General features: G+C 42.5%; 1 protein-coding gene across 21 annotated transcripts in view; it reads left to right on the plus strand.

The window, feature by feature from the left end:
* The window catches only part of UNC80 (unc-80 homolog, NALCN channel complex subunit), a 3,486,058-nt gene that overhangs the window by 1,434,406 nt on the left and 2,029,628 nt on the right, over window positions 1-22,024 (plus strand). For all 21 annotated transcript variants that reach the window (XM_069615884.1, XM_069615886.1, XM_069615890.1 and 18 more), the window contains one exon: window positions 4,877-5,049. In XM_069615884.1, the coding sequence (XP_069471985.1) occupies window positions 4,877-5,049 (173 nt within the window). The remainder of the gene's footprint in view (window positions 1-4,876; window positions 5,050-22,024) is intronic.

Here is a 22,024-nt window from a genome sequence, read left to right on the forward strand (position 1 = left end):
GAAGGTAATTTTAACCTCTGCACACCCTTCAGTTCAGCAAAGAGTATCATTAGGATCTCAGCCAGTCATTATTGTCATAGCGTATGCATAGGAAGACCTTTGTGACAGCACTTACGTAAAATAATTTACAAAACATACCTTTATTTCTCATTTGTTCCCATAACCACACAACATTGTACAGCAGTTCTTGAAGTTGTTAGGATTAAAAGACAAAATGACGGAATTCAGGCCATCATTCAGCTATGCTGATTCTTCCCATTTTCTGGAGCCACCCATCTGCTAGGCAAACTATCACATAAGACAGTTTGATGCTCAATATTGTATAGAGTCGGTTTCCCATGTAACACCTGAATTTGCTAGACCAGCAGACATGCTACATGAGAAACGTGCCACATAAATGGTTGCCAGGCCATTCCTGTTATTTCCTTGTGGCACGTGCCAACTATGACCAATTCTAGACCTTAAAATGGCAAACAGTTGGGTTAGAAAAGTTAATAAGTCTCTTGCTGCTAGTTACAGAATGGTTGGATGTGTTCCATAGACTTGTAAGATACATTCTGACACATCCCAATAATCAGAACACTCAGAAATTAATTTTGTTTGCTGAGGTGGCCGACACTAACAGTACAAGGTCCTTCCTTCTAGCCTAAATTCTGCCTCACAGGTGCTTTCAAAATGCATGTTTGTGGTAGTGGCTTAACTCAGAAACAGAAAGAACATTAATCATCCCTATCTGGGTAACTGGCAAACCAAGGTTACCTCATACCAAGGCACAGCACATTTTCCACAGTAGCTTTCAGATGCTCAACATATGGGGCCTGCAAGTGAATATGTCAAAGGCCACGGCTTTCCAGAGGAGAGAGAGTACATTTATTAGATTATGTTCATGTTTGTTTATGTTTATTCATTTATATTGCGCACCAGACCTGAGGGTAAGAGGGCGCATGAGCAAACAAGATTATTCTCAGCTTAGTTACAGTGCTGTACAGTAATTACAGTGAGTACATTGGTTGAATATGTTTCAAACACCAGGTATACAAAGTAGTGTCTTTCGAAAGATAGACAGTTTTCTTTTCTGAAGAAATATCCCCTGCTGAAGACGAATCCCCAACTCTTATACAGACAAATGTCCTCCCACCTGGGCATCATTGCTTCATGCATATTCACAGTGCCTCGTGGGTGCTCCATGTGATATCTCTCCAGCATTCAGGACCAGTGGTCACAGAAACAAATCCCATGCAACAAGAAGTGCACTGTGTCATGACCAGCAAAAGACACTGCACTGTAGTGGTCTCAGAAAGAGAAACTGCTTCGAGGAAGTTCCTTTCCAGAGGAACCACAATTTGTGGTAGTGACTGATGCTTTGTTGAAAGGTTTGGAACCATACATGGATCCACTTATGATCCTAGAAACCTGGGTGGAGAAAGAGAGGTTGTATCATGAAAAAATGCAGGAGTTGAGAATGCGTTAGTTTGCTCTCAAAGTTTTTTTTGCTTTCCATAAAATTGTTATTGATTCTGGTGCACATGAAAAGTACAACTTTCTTGTGTTATTGAAACAAACAGAGATGCACACAGTTCAACACTCTTTCAAAGGAAACAAACTAAATGCACTTGCCACTAATGAGAAGCTTTACAGTGACCGCAATCCAAATTTCTGGAGTAAAAAAATGTAATTCCTAGAGGACTGGAGAATTGGTTGAACAATGAGGTGATCGAAGTAGTGCTCACTCGATGTAGCAGAGCAAACATATACCTCTTTGCAAAAGCATAAAAATGCAAACTGGCCAGGCTTTATGTCCATGCATGGAGAAGCACTAAATGAGAAATGCCATTTTGAAGAATTGGTAAGCTACATTTATTTGTGCTTTTCCACTGATTCATCTTCTCCCCAAGGTGATCCTTAAGTTGATAATATTCAAAAAGAAGATGTATTAACAGATGTCTACACCACAATACGGGAAAGAAAGAACAGATGGTATATCAAGTATCCACATTAAAAAGTATTTTTATTAAACCTATAGAATTTAGCACTCATAAAATGATCACATTACATAAAACTCAATATCAAACACAGTATATAAAACATATAAAACATATACTTTACAAAACACAAGGAAAACACATACTGTGGGTTAGTTCTTTTAGTAATTATAACATTCCTCCACATGAGACGTCACACTGGAGTAGTTTATCGTATTCTGAAATGTTATTGGTATATTTTCAAATTGGTAAGCTACATTTATTTGTGCTTTTCCACTGATTCATCTTCTCCCCAAGGTGAGCCTTAAGTTGAAACAGTTCAAAATGGCTGTGTTTCTGATAATGCTGACTTGGCCCTGCATAGTTGTGGCATCTAGACTTTCTTCACAGATAGAATTACATCGGAGACTGACGTAAAGTCTGGATTGCCTATGCAGGAATAATCATAGAGTGTACTATCTCATCCTACCTACTCTGAACTTAACAGCATGGCTTCTACAAATCTGTAATGTAGCTATTTGACTCACCCCCCAGACTGCATGAATGTCTTTAAAGAGCTCACAACACTTTCCGCTTCATTGCCATATGACTTAAAATAGAAGAGGTTCTTACTGTGGTGTCTCAAAGAAGGATCCAAGCTTACGGTCAATAACCTACTAGACAGAGTACCATCAAAATCACCCACATTTAGCTGGGAATTATCTACATCCCTGTCGTAATTGCCGTCCGACCAATGGTTCAGAGGCGAGGGGTCTCTGTGTCTGGGCCATACCGGCATAACTGCACTGCCCATTTCATGCACTTCCCATAGGTTACCTAATGATTACATATCAACTATTAGTACCAAAACATCGGTTGTAAATTGTTCCAGGGAATTGAGATATATGTATCTTAACACTAGGTCGCTCATTAAGCACTCCAGGTTGGTCACTGATCATCTGACTACTCAGAAAATCAACCTCTGTGCCATCACTGAATCTTGGCTACATGATGCTGCAGGACTCACCCTTACTTTGGCTGTGCCTGCTGGCTATAACATTATAAGAACTGATGACTAAAGGCCAAAGGCGGTGATATAGCCCTACTTTACAACCAAGCACTAAACATTCGTAAAATTGATAACATCATGTTTCCAGAATGTGAAGTGATTTGGACTAAGCTTCAGGTGAATCTCAATACCACAATTAATGTGTAATCTACAGACCTCCGCACAGTACAGTGGACTTCCTGATCCATCTCACCCATCTTTTGGTCCCCAGTCTCAAACCCAAAAAAGAACTCTTTTTCTGGGCGACTTTAATTTTGGGTTTCTTAACGAGTGAGACGCTTCAGCGATGTTGGTTAAGACTACGCTACCTGATTTTGGGTTTACCCAGCACATTACTCAGCCCACTTATTTTAAGGCGAAAATCCCGGACTGGGTTCTATCACAGAATATCGTAATTTAGGACATACATAGCAGTCAGTGTACATGGTCTGACCACCATCTTTTGGATTTGATTATGTCCATTCCCCCTGCTACTAAAACCATAGTAGAGAAATGTCGGGTCTCATACAGAAAATCACAGAAACTTACTCCCGCGGCTATGGCAACTTGTATTCTACCAACTATTAATAATCTGGCCAGTCTGCACAGGGCTGAAGAACTGTCCATATAATCGTTACGCGTATATTGTGATCGATTGTGCAAAATGTGGCAGAGAGATTGGGAAGGATGTATTAGAGATTGCTGATTCGGTGAGATGTATGAGTGTGAAGACACATACATTTAGAATTATTTGAGGGCAAATGAGCCAGAGGATGTGCATGAGTGATTTTCTTATTAGATAATTGGGAGATTTTAGCCAGTGAAGTGGTGGAAGTTTAACAAGAGGAACTGATTGGGTGAATCAGGTACTGGGGGAATGTTGGGGATTCAAGAAAATCTTTATCAACTCTGGAATGGTGTTCACATTAAGCAGAGCACATCCCTGTATTCTAAAATGTAAATTGGAGACTTATTATTTAATAGAAGCACCTTCATGACTGTTGGGAACATCACCCATTGTCATGTAAAAAACACAAATGCACCACTTGAAAAGAACAGAGATATGAGGGATATTTAATTTTGGCCTATTGGAAAGCTTGAGAAAATATGTTTAAGGACGACTAACTAGAAATTGGATGGATAGAAGATGGAGAGACAACGATGGAGAAATGTGCAAATAAAATTCAATTCCAAATGATGTTTTAAAATCAAACTAAGAAATAGAAGTGGATATCTTGGCAGGCCTACCCATATTAGCGACCAGATATCTGCTAAATATGTGACTGGTATTCCACACTCTGATTAGTAATTGTTAATGTTTGAAAAATAAATAGATACCTACAGTAGCAGGACCTTCCATAATTGTCAAACCAATTAACAATCAAACCAAGCACAAATACTGTTTAGATAAATAAAAAATATGGTGGCTGCTTACAAAAAAGAGGGCGGACATTCTTATTTTAGAACACATAACAAAGCCTGAAAATTCTAAATATCACTTAAATGAATAAATGGATTCCCATTACACCCGATTATATAGAGAAGCATACCAGTTTTAAAAGCTGTAACCAGCAACAGTTACATTTTCCTACAAGACGGCAGAGTGTGGAATACCTAGACAAGTCACTGTCTGTAAGTCTTTCCACCAACTGTTACTCTCTACCTGTTGTGAGTGTCACCGTTTGTGCTAATGCTCAGATCATGCATTGGGACTGTACAGTTAAAAAGGGAACCAATGTGTGGGCAAGGCAGGGAGGGGGGATGTATTTGCTTCTCATAGCCCTTTTTATTTGTGAGATATTGTGTTGCCCCTCCTCCCCCTTCTTTTGCACTCTGCCCTCCTCCTTACCCCACCCCTCCCTTCCAGGCTGCCACAGCTTTGACGATCACCTGGCATCCAACCAAGAAGGAGGGAAGTGTAAGAATGTGGTCAACTTAGGAGCTATCCGGCAAGGCATGAAACGTTTCCAGTTCCTGTTAAACTGCTGCGAGCCGGGCACCATTCCTGATGCGTCCATCTTGGCGGCTGCTCTTGATCTAGTAAGTGATTTTTCAGTTATTTTGTATAAACATTAAAGAAAACCAACTGCTGTACATGACAGGTAGTAGAAAAGGCATGCAAATGTCTTGGTTGTGTTTGACCATAAATAATCAGTCTTGCTCATTCAATATTTCTGCATACAAAAATGTATACAGCCAATAGTTATTCTACCCAAATGCCTATTGATTTCCTGCTTTTTGTGTAAGGGTTGGCTTCATCTGAACGATCACTTTAGAAGTATGCAGACAATATAGGCTTAGCAATTAACACATTATTCATATGCAAGGGCCCTCACATTAAAATCTATTGTTAATTAGGTCTAAGTAGCATATGAGTCATACATAATTCAGCACTTTTAGTTATACATCCCACAAAAGCATATTTCAAATGGATTGCTTCTTCTGACAGGTTCCTAATCTTAGATTGCCTGTGTAACGTTGGAGCTGTGTGGTTGTTCTCTGTGCCCGAAATAAAGAATTTTCTCTTGGACGAGTTATTCATAGTCTGTTTCTAAGGAAATCTGGTGTTGGAAGTGTTTTGCTGTGTGCTACGTGCTGCCATACTCCTTTGCTGCTGCTCTCCATTTTTCAAAGAGCAAGCTATACCTTTAAGAACACGGACTACAGACAACTTGGAAAGTACTTAATCCAACCTCCTACACGAAGCGTAGCAAAGTGTTGGAAGTGTTTTGCTGTGTGCTACATGCTGCCATACTCCTTTGCTGCTGCTATTCATTTTAGCAAATTGCAAGCTATACCTTTAATAACGCGGGCTACGGACAACGTGGAAAGTATTTAATCCAACCTCCTACGCGAAGCGTAGCAAAATGTTGGAATTGTTTTGCTGTGTTTGGCTGCGTTCGGCGGCAGAGGTCGGACTATTAAAAGGCACTCAAGTAAGCACAATAAGAAATAACTCGACTCGACTAGACTTTAACGCTGTGTTAGGGAGAATTCTCATTTCATGGCTAATTTCCCTTACCTAGTGAGTCCCTCAGCAGCTTTGCTGGATCTCTGGAGTTATTTCTTTTCCACTTGGTAAGAGTGTGAGCTTTTCACCACTCTTACTTGTGTTTTGCTATGTGTTTTTACCTGTTTTTGTGATTGTGGACTCTGTAGTACAACACTTCAGTGGCCCCCTTCTTTTGAGTGTCACACAGCACCTTCTGTGTAGTGACACAGGGTTGTCGTTCAGACTTCCCACCGACTCCATCACTAAGGCTGACTACTGTCCTCCAGAAAAGGGTAAAGTTTCCATTAACTTTACTTAGTCAAATTAACCACAGATCCAGTACACACCATCTTACATGGAGTGCTGGAAAGGGTTACTCCTTAGCCCTTTTTATCTGTACCTCCTAGAGCATTGTTTCGCTCTTTTTAACATTTAGACATAGCTGGTTGCAGTGGTATCTACCCTAATTTTCTACTGCGGTTATCTTATGTAACCGTGGTAATATTGTAGGCTATTGTGTTAGCCTCGAACTTAAACCCGCTTGACCAAATGCTTTTTCTTTTATCTCCGGTGCGGTTTATTCGCCATTTCTTTTTGTTAAAATCCTTCTTGTGTTATACTTTGCGCGGCAAACCAGGTTTGCCTTCTTTGTTCACTGTCTTTTGGCGGGCTTCTGCCAAGAACCCCTCCTCAAGGCGCCTTGGTGTCTAGGTGGGCCGAATGTGAGGGAGGGGTGTAGTCACCCCCTGCACAGGGTATCCTAGGAAATCCAAGTCACACTTTGTCATGATTGGCTGAGTTGGTTGTCTGGGCTGGACAACCCCCCTGCTGTGTGATTGACAGCCAGGCTGTGTGAATGGGGGATTTTCGCATAAAAGGCAGGTCTCTTGGGCTGGAAGTTAGAGAGTCGCCACTGGAAATACAAGGAACCGAAGAGAAGCGGAGGAGGGCTCGACTGCTGCAACTATCCCGTACCGGTGAAGCCCTGCTGCAGTCCTGAGCTATCTACCCTTCAACGACTAAGAGGAGATCCAGTCCGGAGTCTTCTTCCCTTAAGCCTGGTGGGGATAACCAGCTCATCTTCTTCAGCCAGAGGTCGCCTTTGTGGTCGAAATCGCTGCACACTGCTGTAGTGGTCCGGATAGCCACCTGAAGAGCCTCTCCTGTTTTTAAGGAGTGCACCTTTTATTCGTCGTCACCGTTTCCGGCCTCATCCCTGTGTGGTGTAGACCCCCTTCATCGTCCTTCTTCGTGCCGAAGCCAGGAATCATGGGTCTGCAGAAAACTACAGGAACAACTGCCGTGGCACCAGCTTCTTCTTTGAAAAGTTACTGTGTCCTGCTTGAGGAATTTTGGGTGAAATCCCTATTTCTCGCTTAGAAGGATTTCCCTTATTTTTCCCTCCTTCTTATAACTTTTGCTTCCGAACATTTGACAATATCTAAAGTACTCTTGGCAACTTTGAATCGCGAACTATCTGACCTGTGATCCTCGACACAGGAACCCAGTTCCACTTGACACTGGCTCCGGCCCTTTGACTCTTGCATTTCTGTCTATGAGTGTTCTTGGATTCTGTTTTCTTACCTAACATATTGCCTATGATTTTTGCCCCCAACTCTCTCTGGATATCTCAGGTGCTAAGTGTGTTTTTGCCCCGGTAGCATTTCTTGCCGCAGATACGCGTTTATTTAGTAGACCGAACTGTCAAAAAGTGATCACAGTCGTATTCATGGTAACGTGTATTGTTTCGTAACACCAGTTCTCTCAAACACAGGGTACTTACCTTGATTTATACAGTACAAAGTGAATTGGTCAGTTGTAGTGTATTTAACGTGTGGTTTTAAATTTAATAGAAGTGTTGTGTTAATAACAAATGGTTTAAAAATAAATGTACTTATATTTTTACCTGAAACCTTGAGTCAGTGTTTGCTTCAGTCACAGTAATTGTGGCCACTTTGTGTAATCTGTGCTACTGCTCATATACTCTTGAGATAAGCCTGGCTGCTCCGCTACTGCTACCACTTTAACATAGTAGTACAGGCTTGTACCAAAGGTAAAACTTGTATTGCCACCTGTGGTCTTAATTGTGTGTAGTGGTCCCTAAGGGCATTGCACAGAATTCTGCCTAACACGCTGTGCTTATAACATTGAAAGCCATGATTCACAACGTTGTCAAGTAAGCATGAATGTGAAATGACCTGATTCTCCTGATATTATTTAAACATTGCAAGCCGCCCTTGCAGCTCGAAGCTCGAATAGTTGGTGTTATACAACCACCCTCTATAAATAAAACAGTTGAAGTAACTGCGTGATTATTCAGCCTTTGAACCTGGACTGTTCTCTTTGCGGAGAATCAAACACCACACTCGCGTGATTAACAGTTGAGGTAACTGTGGGCTAAATCAGCCTTTGAACCTCTGAGCCTCCGTACTCCATCTGAGAAAAATATATATATATGTTTTCGCATTCTTCCTCATTTTTGCAACGTGAGTGCATTTCAGTAATACAGTGAGGTGACTGCGGGCTGTTTTCTGTGCCTTTGAACCTCGCTGTTAAACAAAAGTATTAAAGTTAAACGCACAGGGGGATTTCAACCTCATCATGGACCCTGACTTAGACTGGAGATCATATAGAGAGGGTGCCCACCCCCCCGGCAGGCAGGAAAGACTTTCAAACCCTCATCGCAGATCACATGTTAATGCGTGATCTGCGATGAGAGATGCGTGATGATGTTAACGCGTGGCGTACCCTGCACCCATGGGAGAAGACTTACACTTTCTATTCCCCCCTCACCAAACTTACTCTCACATAGATTATCTCTTCTTAGAGGGTGACCTGGAATACCTAATCATAGAGGTTATAGGGTGGTCCGACCACGACATGGTCACCATAGACCTCGACCTGGGTCCCAGGTAGACACATTGATAAAAGATGGACGTGCAATTTGTATTTAGCATTTTTTAAAGCGCTCACACAGCCCGGGGGCATCGAGGCACTGTTACAGAAATTGGTTTTTTTTTAGTTGCGTAATTGTTGTTTTTTTTGTCTTGGTTGCATATTTATAACGCTCTTAAATACCCCGAGGTTTCTAATTGCGGACCGGGGATCGAACCTGTGTTCATTCGTGTCCTCTTGCTTCCAAGGCGCGCACGTTGCCGCTGAGCTATCCTCCCGGGACGGGAGCTATTCTCCTCAATAACACTCTCTTTAAGGACAAGCTCTTTATTTAGGGAGGTGTTGGACGAGGAAGTACGGGACTTCTTCAAAACAAATAATATGGGAGATATCCCCCGAAATAAGGGCTGGGAAGCCGCCAAGACCACGATCAGGGTTCTGCTATTGGTGCAGGGGGCCTCTGTTAAAAGATTGAAACCTGAATCAAACAAGAAATAAAGGATAAAGAGGCAACCAGGAGAATGGAGGGGGCGACTCACTAGAACATAGAGCAGAAATAAGGAATCTTAGACAGGAACTTAAGGAAGTATGGCAGGATAAAGCCCTCACCCGCCTCGATTTGTCAAACAGAGGTACTTTGAGAAGGGGGTTAAAGCCCACACATTGCTCGCAGCCAAACTCCGAAAACAGAGAGCCTATAGGGCAGTCCTTAAATTAAACTCCCCATTGGGAACTACCCTGATTTACCCAACCGACATCACCGCCTATTTCGCCCAATACTACCAGCAGCTATAATCCGCCAACTGCGACCCCCCCCAGTGGGGAGCAATGCGGAATTCTTGTCAAGGGTTACATTCCCCTGGATTCAACCCTCAGACAGAGACAAGCTAAATGCTCCTATCACATCCGAAGAGGTAGACCATGCCAACTCACATTTGAAAGCAGGGTCAGCACCGGGCGCAGACAGGTTCACCCCATCTTTTTACAAGAGGTTAAGAGGAGCCCTCGCCCCATTCTTGGCCCTTTTGTATAATGAAATTATGGCCACCGGAAATGCCCCTCCCCCCCCATCATTTACAGAAGCCAGGATTATTGCCATACCAAAGGAAGGCAAGGACAAGTTGGATTGCGGCTCCTATAGGCCAATTTCTCTGTTAAATGTAGGCGCAAAAATTTATGCAAGCATACTGGCAAATAGACTCAGCCTAGTCCTCCCCCATCTAATCCACAATGATCAGGTTTAGTATGTGAGAGAAAGACAAGGGGCCGACAATGTCCGCAAAAACTCTGGACCTTATGGCCTCAATAGACACACGTGATGTAAACCCCACATTGATCTCAGTCGATGCCGAAAAGGCCTTCGACCGGGTTGAATGGCGCTTCATCACACAGATTTTACGAAAGGCAGTCCTGGTTTCAGACTGTGTGCGGGGAGCACAAGTCATAAATAACAACATGCATGCCAGGGTCATAGTAAACGGAGTAGCATCGCCCCAGTTCACTCTGACCAGAGGGATTAGGCAGGGGTGCCCGCTGTCGCCGTTGGTTTTCATTTTAGTCATGGAGCACCTAGCACCGAGCATCAAAAGCGACAAAAGGACAAAAGGCCTAGTGAGAGGCGGCAAGGAATATAAACTGGCTCTGTTTGCAGATGATGTGCTGGTTTATGTCACACACCCCGAACAATCCATACCCGCTCTTCTGGAAAGGATAGAGGAATATGTGGCTCAATCAGGGTTCCGTATTAATCGCAACAAAATGGTACCTCTCCCCCTCGCAGATGTCGCCCAACAGCAGGCCGCAAGTCCAGAGAACTGGGGTCTCAAAATCGCACAAGACAGTATACGCTATCTAAGAGTTACAATAACCAGAAGCCTCAGTGATCTGTATCAAGCCAACTATAAACCACTTTGGGCCATGATTAAACAAGACTTAGAACGCTGGGGAAATTTGATACTCTCATGGGCAGGCAGGTTAACCTCTATAAAGATGAATGTCCTACCGCAACTTCTTTTCCTCTTCCAATCCCTTCCTGTTGCACTTCCGGACTCGTTTCTCATCTAAAAACACCCTTTTGGCCTTCCTTTGGGAAAGGAAAAGGCCTTGAATTGCTTACAGCACATTGATCCTCCTAAAGGAGAAAGGAGGACTAGCATACCCTAACCTCCACGAATGCCATAAAGCGCCACAGCTACGGATCCTTGTAGACCATGTTTGTGAATCAGAGACCAAACAATGGGTAAACCTAGAAAATTGCCTCTTCTCCCCGGTTACTTTGGGAGAATGGCTGTTCCCCCCCGTCCTCCAATCCATCCCATGCAAGGCACCAGAACACCCAGTCTTACAGGTGCAATGGTCCACTTGGAACACAGAAAACCCCAACATGACCGGTATCACATCCTGGCCCTCCCCCTTAGTTGCATCTGGGCCCCCTTATCAGAGACGCAATCATAGACCCAATCCGCTTCCAACCACAATATGAATGCGGTCTTGTTAGAGCTGGCCAAATGTGGAAAGACGGGGCCTACCTGACAGGGACGAATTAGAAAATGCACAGCAAGGATTAGCAAGTAAACCCCTCCCATACCAGCAGCTAAAGGGAGTCCTGACAGACACGAAATGGCATGAACGGCTGCAGCGCGCTCTCACTGCTTTTGAAAACATACTGAATACCCACCAAGCATCGAAATGCCTTATAACAAAGATGTACCGAACCCTCTTAGACAGAGGCCACCTACCTCTGCCACGCACAAAAACAAAATGGCACTAGGATGGGAGGACAACCACGAGGGATGGGAAGCAATATACAGAGCGATCTGGAAATCCTCCATCGCCGTACAATATAAAATGCACAACTGCAGACTCCCAACTCAGTGGCATCTAACCCCCAACGCTTGGCTAAAATATACACAGACATCCTGGGGTGGATTCACCAGATAGAGGGCATACATAGGGAACTCTCTCCCCTCCTTGTACTATTTGGGATCGAACGAGCAGAAGAACACTACCTGGTCCTCCCTCACATGCCCAGGAACTTGCTCCTAGCAGCGTGCGTATACGTGACAATAAAATGGAAAGCAAATGCGCTCCCCACAAAAACAGACTGGTGTCGCAAAGCAAAAGAGATCTATGAGATGGAAAGCCTTACAGCACTACTCATGGAATCCCATACACATATCGACACTCAATGGCTCCCCTTCCTTGAATTCTTTAGAGATGCAAACACCATGCCCTGATGCTTTCCGTTGTCATTGTCCACCTTTTCAAGCAAATGCACCAGTCTTCCTCATAACATACTCAAGATCGAACAGCACTGCCAACGTCTTCGCTACAGTCATAACACCAAACCACCTGACCTGTCTGGACCTGAGGGGAGGGAGGGAATTTGAACTGGTTATATGAAAAAGAATACTGCAATGTATTTGTAATATTTTTGTGGGTCTCAATTATAATATATTACAAAAAAAAATTAAACGCACAGTGCCACATTGCACTGTTCCTTTCCTTATATATAATTTGCGGAGCACAATTCATAGAGATGATTTGCAAGCTCCGGAAATGCGTGATTCTTTGATTAGGCACATGAGTGGTGCGATTCCAACAGTTAGTGACTCTACTATCTCGGACGCTATGCCGCACTCACAATCCGAGGAGCAGGAACTTCCCACAAACATGCCATCCTCATTGGATCAGGGGGTTGCAGTGTTTCCTCCGCATATGCCTAAAATAACTACTCATCTTGTAAAGGTATACTCTTCTTCAATCTTTGGACTATACCCCCTCTACTTCCTCTATGAAGCGTCATATAAAATCAAATGGTATAGAAAAGAAAACCAATAGCTGATACTACAAATGAAGCAGCCAATGTGTCATGGGCAGTGAGTCCCATTCAGGTAAACCGCTGCCAGAAGCTGACTCCAACATGGCACAAAGATATCTAGATCTTTCATGTGAACGACACACATCCATTACTTATAATCAAGAGCGATTGCAGTCAGAACATTTTGATCAACAACACAATGTTCTTTCCTCTTCTTCTACAGCAACTACACCTCATTGCCTCCGACCTAATTTTCATCACAAAGGGCAGAGGCTCAGCTCTGAGGCAATTCAAAGCTGTAGAATACAATCTTTGGAGAAGAATCCTAACTCAGATTCTTCAAATACCTATAACTCAACATTGACAGCTTTGAGGTTCGTGCTAAACTCTTTAGTAAATGTGTTTGTTTCATTGAAGGACAAAGTACAAACTTATTCTGGCATTATTATGCAACTCACTAAAGAGATAAGTAACTTCGACTCCTCCCTCACTGGTTTGAACGGGGGCATATCCCATCAGTTTCAGCAAATTGTGTCACAAGTCTCAGCACCTGAAAAATCGCATACTGAATGTATGAACAATATAGCAAATTAATGTATTTCTTACAAACAAGAAAATGACCTCACATCGACAGAAATTAAAACTGCTGTTCTTGCCAAGAGTAACAGCGAAACGCCTTCTCCAGTGACAGCGCCATCTTCCCTCGAGTCATCAACTTTTAATTTATCCGCTTTGGCCCAGACAGTTGGTGAACAAACCCTATTAGATGGGGTTACAGCTGACCGTGCACCTAAGTCACTGGTCCTCATTAGGAGTGTGCCGGTCGTGCTAATAACAGTGGCGGTAAGCTACCGACACCGTTGATACCAGACCAGCACACTCCGAGTTCTGCGTGCAGGTGCCGTCCCTCCCGCCAGGTCTGACCTGGCGGGCTGAACGGCACCCGCTCGCAGACTTTGACGCAAGCACCGGCACCGTTCCATCATCCCCATTCCCATTGAGTCCTATGGGACTATGGGCCGTTTTACCGGCACGGCTACCGCTGGGGTCGTAGTGAGGCCCACTGCGTAATCCTAATGCTCCTGTAGATCCTACTCCAGACATTTCCAATTCATCTTCCGCACCTCAGTCTGTTTTGACATCGATAGAGACCCAGTATCTACCAAATACCAACATGTAAAAAAAAGGAAGAAGTCAATTAACAATCTCAATTATGAATTAGTTAAAAATGACCAAGCAAATTTATCATCAAATTCAAAAATGCATCCAAACAGCAGTAAACAAAAGAAAGCTGGAAAAAGGAACAAATTGCACAAGAGTCTGTAAAAAAATTAGAACACCAAAAAGCATCAAACTCAGCCCGAAAGAAAGTCTGACAACAGACTTTCGATGAAGTTCAACGTCCCGACCGCCCACTTTTCAGTGACATTCCTTCAAAAGACTTAGATCAAAGTATTATGAGAGCTAAATCTTCAACTGCATCTCAAACAAACATACCACCACTTCTACCTACCCCGCTTGTCAAACCTCTCAAATTAGCTCCCATATTTTGCAGATCAAAACAAAGGAAAGCTGTGCATTGTTAGACAGAAACCTGTGCAGTTCCCTTAGGGACCACTGTAAAAGATTTAAGACTACAGGTGTTGGCAGTAAACCCACTTGGTAGCAGTGTGTACCACCCAGATTTACCTGGTAGCTGTGGCTGAGCAGTCAGACTTCCCTCAAGAAGAGTTATGCAGTATGCAAAGTATACACAATAGGCACTCAGATACAATAATACAAGCAAACACTGACCAGAGCTTTGGTATCAAAGTATATAATTATTTATTTAAAAACACACTGTTGAAAACACTCCAGCACTCTTATTGCAAAATATTCTAAACACAGTTACTATTATAATATATACACCCCTTTTTCCTTATCAGATAAGTCACTGTAAAACACCACTTATTTTCATACAGAGGTGAGCGCTTAACTAGATGGCACTCCAATAAGTTTGTGAGAAAGGGAGGGAAAAAGACAGAATATGGAAAGGTATACTACTCTAAGATTCAGGAACACTATTATCAAGGCAGAAGAGCAAAAAGTCACTGGTGAGCCAAAGTCCAAAGGCTGGGCCCCCTCTTAGAGAGAGCAGAGCACAAATGCGCCCAAGATCACACCGTTACACTAGGCTTTGAAAGTCTTGCAGAGGGTTCAAAAAGAGTTTAGAGAGGCTTAGGAAAGTTTAGCCAGGGTGTCCCAGGCTAACCCAGGTTCGAAAGCCGGGGGCTAAATCTACCCCGTACAGTCGGTAGCAAGGGAAGCCAGGCAGGACACGGTACCTTAAGTGGGAAGGATCCTCCAGCAGTGGCAGTTGTTCCTGGTAGCGAGTGCAAGTTGCGTCGTCGTCAAGCGGAAGAGAAGATCTCGACTTGGAGGAAAGATGAAGGTCGTTGCACTACCAGGGAAGAAACCAGCCGTGGAGTTTTCCGGTTAAAGGTGGTACCTTTGTTTCGCGGTCGTGGTAAAACGTGGTATCCCGGTTGACGGGGTGCTTGGCACAGGCAAGGCGGCCACGAGGTACGTCGGGAAGGCGAAAAGACGGTGAAACTGGTTATCCCCACCAGTCAAAGGAAGAAGACTCTCCAGCGGGAGATCTTCTCTGTCGTTGGGAAAAGTGGTGAGGTAGTCCAGCAGGGCTCCACCGGTGGTGGTGTCGTGGCAGGTCGGCTCAGCTTCTCCCTCGTCGGATTCTTAGGTCCTGTGGCAACTTCTGAAGTTCCAGTCCCCAAAGCCCTGCTTTTATGCAGCAAACCCCCATTCACTCAGCCTAGCTGTCACTCAAACATGCTAAGTGGTGAACCGGCCGGCTCACCACTTGGGCCAATCAGGATGGAGTGCGACTTGAGTTGCCTAGGCAACTCAGTCCAGGGTGCCTAAATTCCTCTCCACCCCTCCTAAGTACCCCAGACAGAGTGGCACCACTTTGGAGGGTTTCTGTAGAGAAGCCCGCCAAAAAGCGGAACAAAGGGCTCGAATTGGGTTGGAGTCACAGAAGAGAACACAAACGCCATTTTAGAATCAAGTTTTGGCAAAAAATACCAACCGGAGAATTAATATTAATTAAATAAACTGGCGGTATGTTCGAGGCTACCGTAAAAAATTAAATAAAGTTAGTAGCCTAAAACAATGGGAAATCCCATAGGAAAATATTCGCGGTTGAATATAAAAAGTAGTATCCACTGCCACCAGCCAAAACTCGATCAGGGGGGACGGAGACGTGCCCCTTCGACTAACAGATCCTGGGGCAATTGAATTGCCCCAGCCAGTACGTCCACAATATGATGGTTTGTACTGGTTCTGTTCAGAATTTAAGACTAGTAAAGTCAATTGTGACTTTAAATGCCCTGGGAGACAGTAGTCAGTCCCAGAGTATGGAGTCTATACTGGGGGGTCACTATGACACCCCTGTGTCACTGCACTGAGGGTGCTGTGTAACACACATCACAAAAACACATGAAGCCCTATGGGGTAAAAGACCCCATACCCCATTAAACACATCTAGATCCAAAGAAACACACTCAAATCATGTCCAAGAGTGAGGGTAAAAGAGTCTCACTCTTGGCAGGAGAAAAAAATAAACCCCAAAAATCCAGCAAAGCTGCTGGGGGACTCAATAGGTTAGGAAATTCAGCCTAAACAGAGAATTCTCCCTAACATGCATAAATCCACAAATGATTAACTCACAGAGGATTCCATACCCATGCTGCCAACACTGTGTGTCTAACTGAAGCTTCGACAGATGCTCTCCCTCCATCTTCACCAACATTTTTTAAAGTTTTCGACCTTCCATCATCTGATAAACGTTTTGCTGCATCAAAACAATGGCTCAAACAATTACAGCAAAAAAAAAGGGCAAACTTCTTTAAATCGTAATGCAGTTCTTTCTTACACCAAACAAATTTCAGATCTGTATCTGTTTTCTTCTAAAGCTATCGACAGACTGTCATTTCCTTATGAATCTGAAACACATATAGCAGAATACATTTTAAAATCTAACGCTGGTGTAAAAGCCTTTGTTTCTGCAGCAACAGATCTCGAACAAGTGGGATTAGAGATTTCGCTAAATCTCCCTCCCTTGTCCCAGACTACAAATCTCAATGGGCCATTGACCTCTGCCATGGAAAATACATCTTCGGCCTCTTCACGTATCCACATTTCACTTCCAAGTCCAACTCATTCGAAAGAAAATAGCTTACTCAGTGGTCAATCTGATAATCGAAGTTGTCCCTGTCACCGGACATCATCACTGAAGTTTTTTTGTGGATGAACGTCTCTGAAAACATACTATGGGAAAAAGATTGGTTAAACTATTGGTTAAACTTACTTAGTTATAATTCTCGTGGCCCCTTGTCATTTTGCTATGCATACACAAAGGTGCAGATATTTAGAGACTTTGATTTTGTGTTACTACAAAAGACATGGCTCAGAAATGAGATATATCTGGATGGTTGCACCATAATTTCCCAATCGTCAATTTCCCCCAATGGTGGACATCCTTCTGGTGTTCTGATGTTGGCTATTCGCAATACCGTAGGTCTGGATATAGTATTCCTTAGTAATGTTATTCATGGCATCCTAGTTCTTAGATGCTTGATTCCATGGGGTCTTGTTTCTCGTGGCCTACTTATATTTAATATATACTGGAACTCTGCATCGTGTGACCTTTCTTCTTTTCAGGAGTCCTTTTCAGTTATTCTGACTGATTTAAAAATGTGGTTCCCTACTGACTTAATATTCATTGGTGGAGACTTAAATGCCTCATGTACCTCTATTGTTAGGCGTGCCTCTAAATCAAGGCTCAACAAATATCATGGAGAAATGTGGGGCCGGTTTAAGGAATGGGATCTAACTATTATCAATGGTAACATTCCATCTGAGTCTCCACCTGCTTGGACTTGGTCGAATCACAAACGTTGCTCCATAATAGATTATGTATTTGTTTGTAATGACTTGTTTCAATGCTGCCAATGGCTACATGTAATACCAATGGCACACAGTGACCATTCTTCATTACAAACTGCATTTCCTGTGGCTCCTTATGAGCCTGCTAAGTCATACGCCACTGAGCTATCTATCAATATTCAAGGGAATCTTGTTGTTTCATTTGTAAAAAGTGGACAGTTGTTGAATGACCAGCTACACTCAATTGTGAATCATGGTGAAAAATGTGATCTAGCAAGCTTGTGTTCCCCTGAAACGTTTGTGAATTTCATTTGGCACTTAAATCCTCCCAGAGCCATTACAACAAGTAATGCAAAAAATCACAGACACACTTTCGATGAACTGAATCATAAAAAAAAAAAGCTTTAAAAAAAGAATTACGTGTTCTAAAAGCCTCTCATCTTGGCCCAAAGATCTTCAAGGCACAGAAGATTAGATCAACTAATATTGACAAACATTGGTCGCGGGGGCACAGATTGTGGGGCAATATACGATGGGAAAAACATGCTAAATTCCCTTTTACCTTCACACGCAAGACATTTTTGGGTACTGATAAATAGTCAAAATGAATCCCAAAGTGCACGTCAGACATCGATCATTTCTTCACTTATATGGGAAACTTATTTTATTGATAACAATCAGGTGGTTTCAAGCACCGATGTCATTAATGACCAAATAACACTGTGGTCTTTAAATATCTGCGAACAAGACATCTTGTGCATAATAGTACATTCATCAAAATCTTGTGTGGCTAGTCCTAATGAACTCACAAATAACATTATGCGAGCAGAGCCACACACCTGGTCATCCATATTATGCCATCTGTTTAGACAGATAATTAAGATCAAGCAAGTTTCATCATCTTGGAAACAAGCCATAATTATTCCCATTTATATGAAGGGACTCAAATCGAATCCTGCAAACTATCGACTGATCACTCGGATGGATTACGTAAGTAAAATCTTTGCCAGGTTAGTTCTGCAGGATCTTGAAGCGTGGGTTCTTAGTCAGGGAATACTGTCTAAATACCAGGTTGGTTTTCATAAAGGTCTTTCCACACTCCTCAATGGTCTAACACTTAATACACTAAAAGCCCAGTTTCGAAAAAGGCATACTCGCCCCACTTATATTGCACTAATCGATCTATCTAAGGCCTTTGATCTTATTAATAGATCCAAACTTTGGCACAGATTGAGATCCTGGGGTATTTCTGAACATCTATTGCAGATCATCATTGCTTTACACACGAACACCACAATCAAGGTCTGTTTAAATCATACTGGTGATTTATCTTCTGCTATCCCATATTAAAAGGAGTCAGGCAGGGTTGCCTCTGGGCAGCGCTTCTCTTTAATCTATATCTATCTGATTTGGTTTCTTTTCTTCCGAATGTCGCCTTGCTATCACCAATCATATGTAAAAGTAAAATCCATTTCATGGCCTTTGCAGACGATATTGTGATTATTGATAATACTCCAGTGGGACTTCGAAATCTCCTCAAGGCTTGATTATTATGCAATCAAAAATGAGCTGGTTGTGAATCCGAATAAATCTGCTATCAATGTATTTGACTTACTTCGTAGACAAACTCCCAAAATGGTCACTAAAGCACCAAATAATTACAGAAGTAAAGAAGTTCAAGTATTTGGGATTTAACATCCACACTCACCAGTCAGCGATAGATCTAACGAGAGAACTTGTGAATAAGGCAGTTCAATTTATGTGCCATATGAGAAAACTCTTCTCTTCATGTTGTAGATTCTCTCCCTCATGCCCCTCATTAGATTTCATAAGGGTAAGATTCTTCCCTCAATTCTGTACGGCATGGAATGCAATCCATGCTCTAATAAAAATCATTTGGGAGCGTCTAGAGTGTCATATCTGGAAGAAGGCTCTGTCTCTACCAATGTCTACCTATTGCAAAAACTCAGGTATGAGTTGGGTCTCCACTCTCTAGGGTATTACCCAAATTGGTCGTTTACAATTGTTCAAATGAACAATTGACCGAATTTAAAGGGTCACAATTGACCTTTTCACAATTGACCGAATATATATATATATATATATGTATATGGGTTTTGGGGGGTTTGGCGTTGGGTGGGGGGTTGTGGGGGGGTTTCCCCCACATATATGGTACAATTGACCTTCACAATTCGGTCAATTGTGAACAGGTCAATTGTCATTCGAGCAGTTGTAAAACGATCAATTCGTATACAACCCTCTCTAGAGTCATATCATCACTGGAAGGTTCTCGCTCTTTACAGACTTATCCTAATTCCAAAACATAATTTGCTGTATGTAGACATTCATGATGAGGTATTTGCATTTCAAAATACTTACTTGTCAGCAATATACAATGATGCCAAAAGAATCCTCATTAACTGTGATTGTACCAAAGAAATTCAAAAAGAAAACCCAGATAAGGTGAAGCGCGCCTTAATGCGGGCGGACTGGATTCACACAAGAGCTGTCATCTGTAGCCTGAAGTATACTAAAAGCTACACACCTTGTGACAAACCTAGTCAGAATCTCCCATACATCAGGGGTTTTCCAAATTCTGCCTGGTGGGCCGAACTGTTGCGTTTCAGACTCAACTTAATTAAGACCAATCAGATGACATGTATCTGGCAAAATTTAGATCCATCTGCTGCTGAATGCTCTCTCTGTTGTGAGGGTCTTATACAATATTGCCATCATTTGTTAATATCTTGTACAGCCATCTTCCCCTTGAGAGTCAAATATTTCACACATTTTGTTCATGATGTCTCTTGGCTTCATACTCAAGCATTCTAGCATCGAATATGGTCTGGGAAGGAGATTCCGTTATTGATTGCCTTACTAAAATTCCTAAATTAATTACATTTCATCAAAATTTCGTTGTGATGGCAAAATTGTTCTTTTTTTCCGTTCTTATTCTTTTTTTTTTTACCTTTTATCAGACTGTTTATTTTGTCATATGGTTTTTATTGACTTGATGTTTTGACATGTGATAAACAATAATGTGTGTTATAAGTCTGTGATATGACCAAAGCACAATAAAAAATAAAAAAAATAAAAAAAGATTGCTTTCCTCAGAAACATCCTGTGCATGTCACACTGGTTTCAGACATGTTTTCAACCACCAGAGGCGCACAGAGGGTCGGCATTGGCTTCACTTGGTGCCTTTGACGCCAATGTCTCCGGACGTGCACTACTGTCACTTGGAGGAGTCATTCAGGGAGTTAAATCTCTTTATTTTCTTTTTGACCTCCTCTCTCCCTTTTCTCTGATTCCTTGGCCTTTACAGCCAAGCGGGGCATGTCCCTGGAACTGGAAGGTGTATAGGAAGCTGAAAATATTTTAGGTGCCTTACACTCTTTTTGGATGGCAGTGAAAAGCTTCTAGTGCGCTCCCTCAAGGCCTTCTGGTTAACGAGATTACCAGTTCTGGATGTCATGGTTAGGCACCATGCACCAAGGCGTCATTTGTGTGGGTTGAACACTGACAACGACTTCCCAGTTATTGAAAGGATTGAAGATCGCGTTCTTTGGGGAAGACATATTGCAGCGAGAAAATTCAGTAGTAAAGCTAGTGGCATGTCCCAAATGTATCATGCTGAGCACGCAGAAAAAAAGGAACTATGGTCATGGGGCGCAGATGGGTACATATATACCACCTATGACATCACATCTAGGATTATTAGGCCCCAACGACAAGGAGTTGAACCGCAGTGCACCCCTGGTTGTTGAAAAAACTCTGAAGGCCTCTCCCGCCTAAAGGATATTTCTTAATTGAGTAATCTGTGGAGGAAGGACTAATACATTAAAAGGAATATTTACAAAAGTAAGTAAATGTTTATTTTATCAGCGGCTTGGTTATATGGTTTTGTAAGATCTGTATCTCACTTCAGTTATTCAAGTTCCATATGTAGAACTATAATCAGCTAATCACATTCAAACACTCAGTTACACCATGCAAGTACAACCAGTCAATATTGATAAATCAGTAATGCAGAATTGCTTTAGGGCTCTGCTCTACCACCTGTCAAACTGTTCCATATAGGATGTTGTTAGGCAGAATCCTATGCAGTTCCCTTAGGGAGCACTACAGAAGATTAAGACTACAGGTATATGCAATAAATCCCCTTTGGTATCAGTCTGTACCACAAAGATTTAGTTGGTAGCTGTGGCTGGGCAGTCAGACTTATCTCAAGAGGGAGATGAGCAGTATTCAGGGTTTACACAATAGGACTACAATACTATGGAACAAGGAAACACTGACCAAAGCTTTGTATCAAAAAGAATATATATATTTATTTTACACACTCTGATGTTCACACACAA

Source organism: Ambystoma mexicanum, chromosome 9 (assembly GCF_040938575.1).
Source record: "Ambystoma mexicanum isolate Mex_15411 chromosome 9, UKY_AmexF1_1, whole genome shotgun sequence".
Lineage (NCBI taxonomy): Eukaryota > Metazoa > Chordata > Amphibia > Caudata > Ambystomatidae > Ambystoma > Ambystoma mexicanum.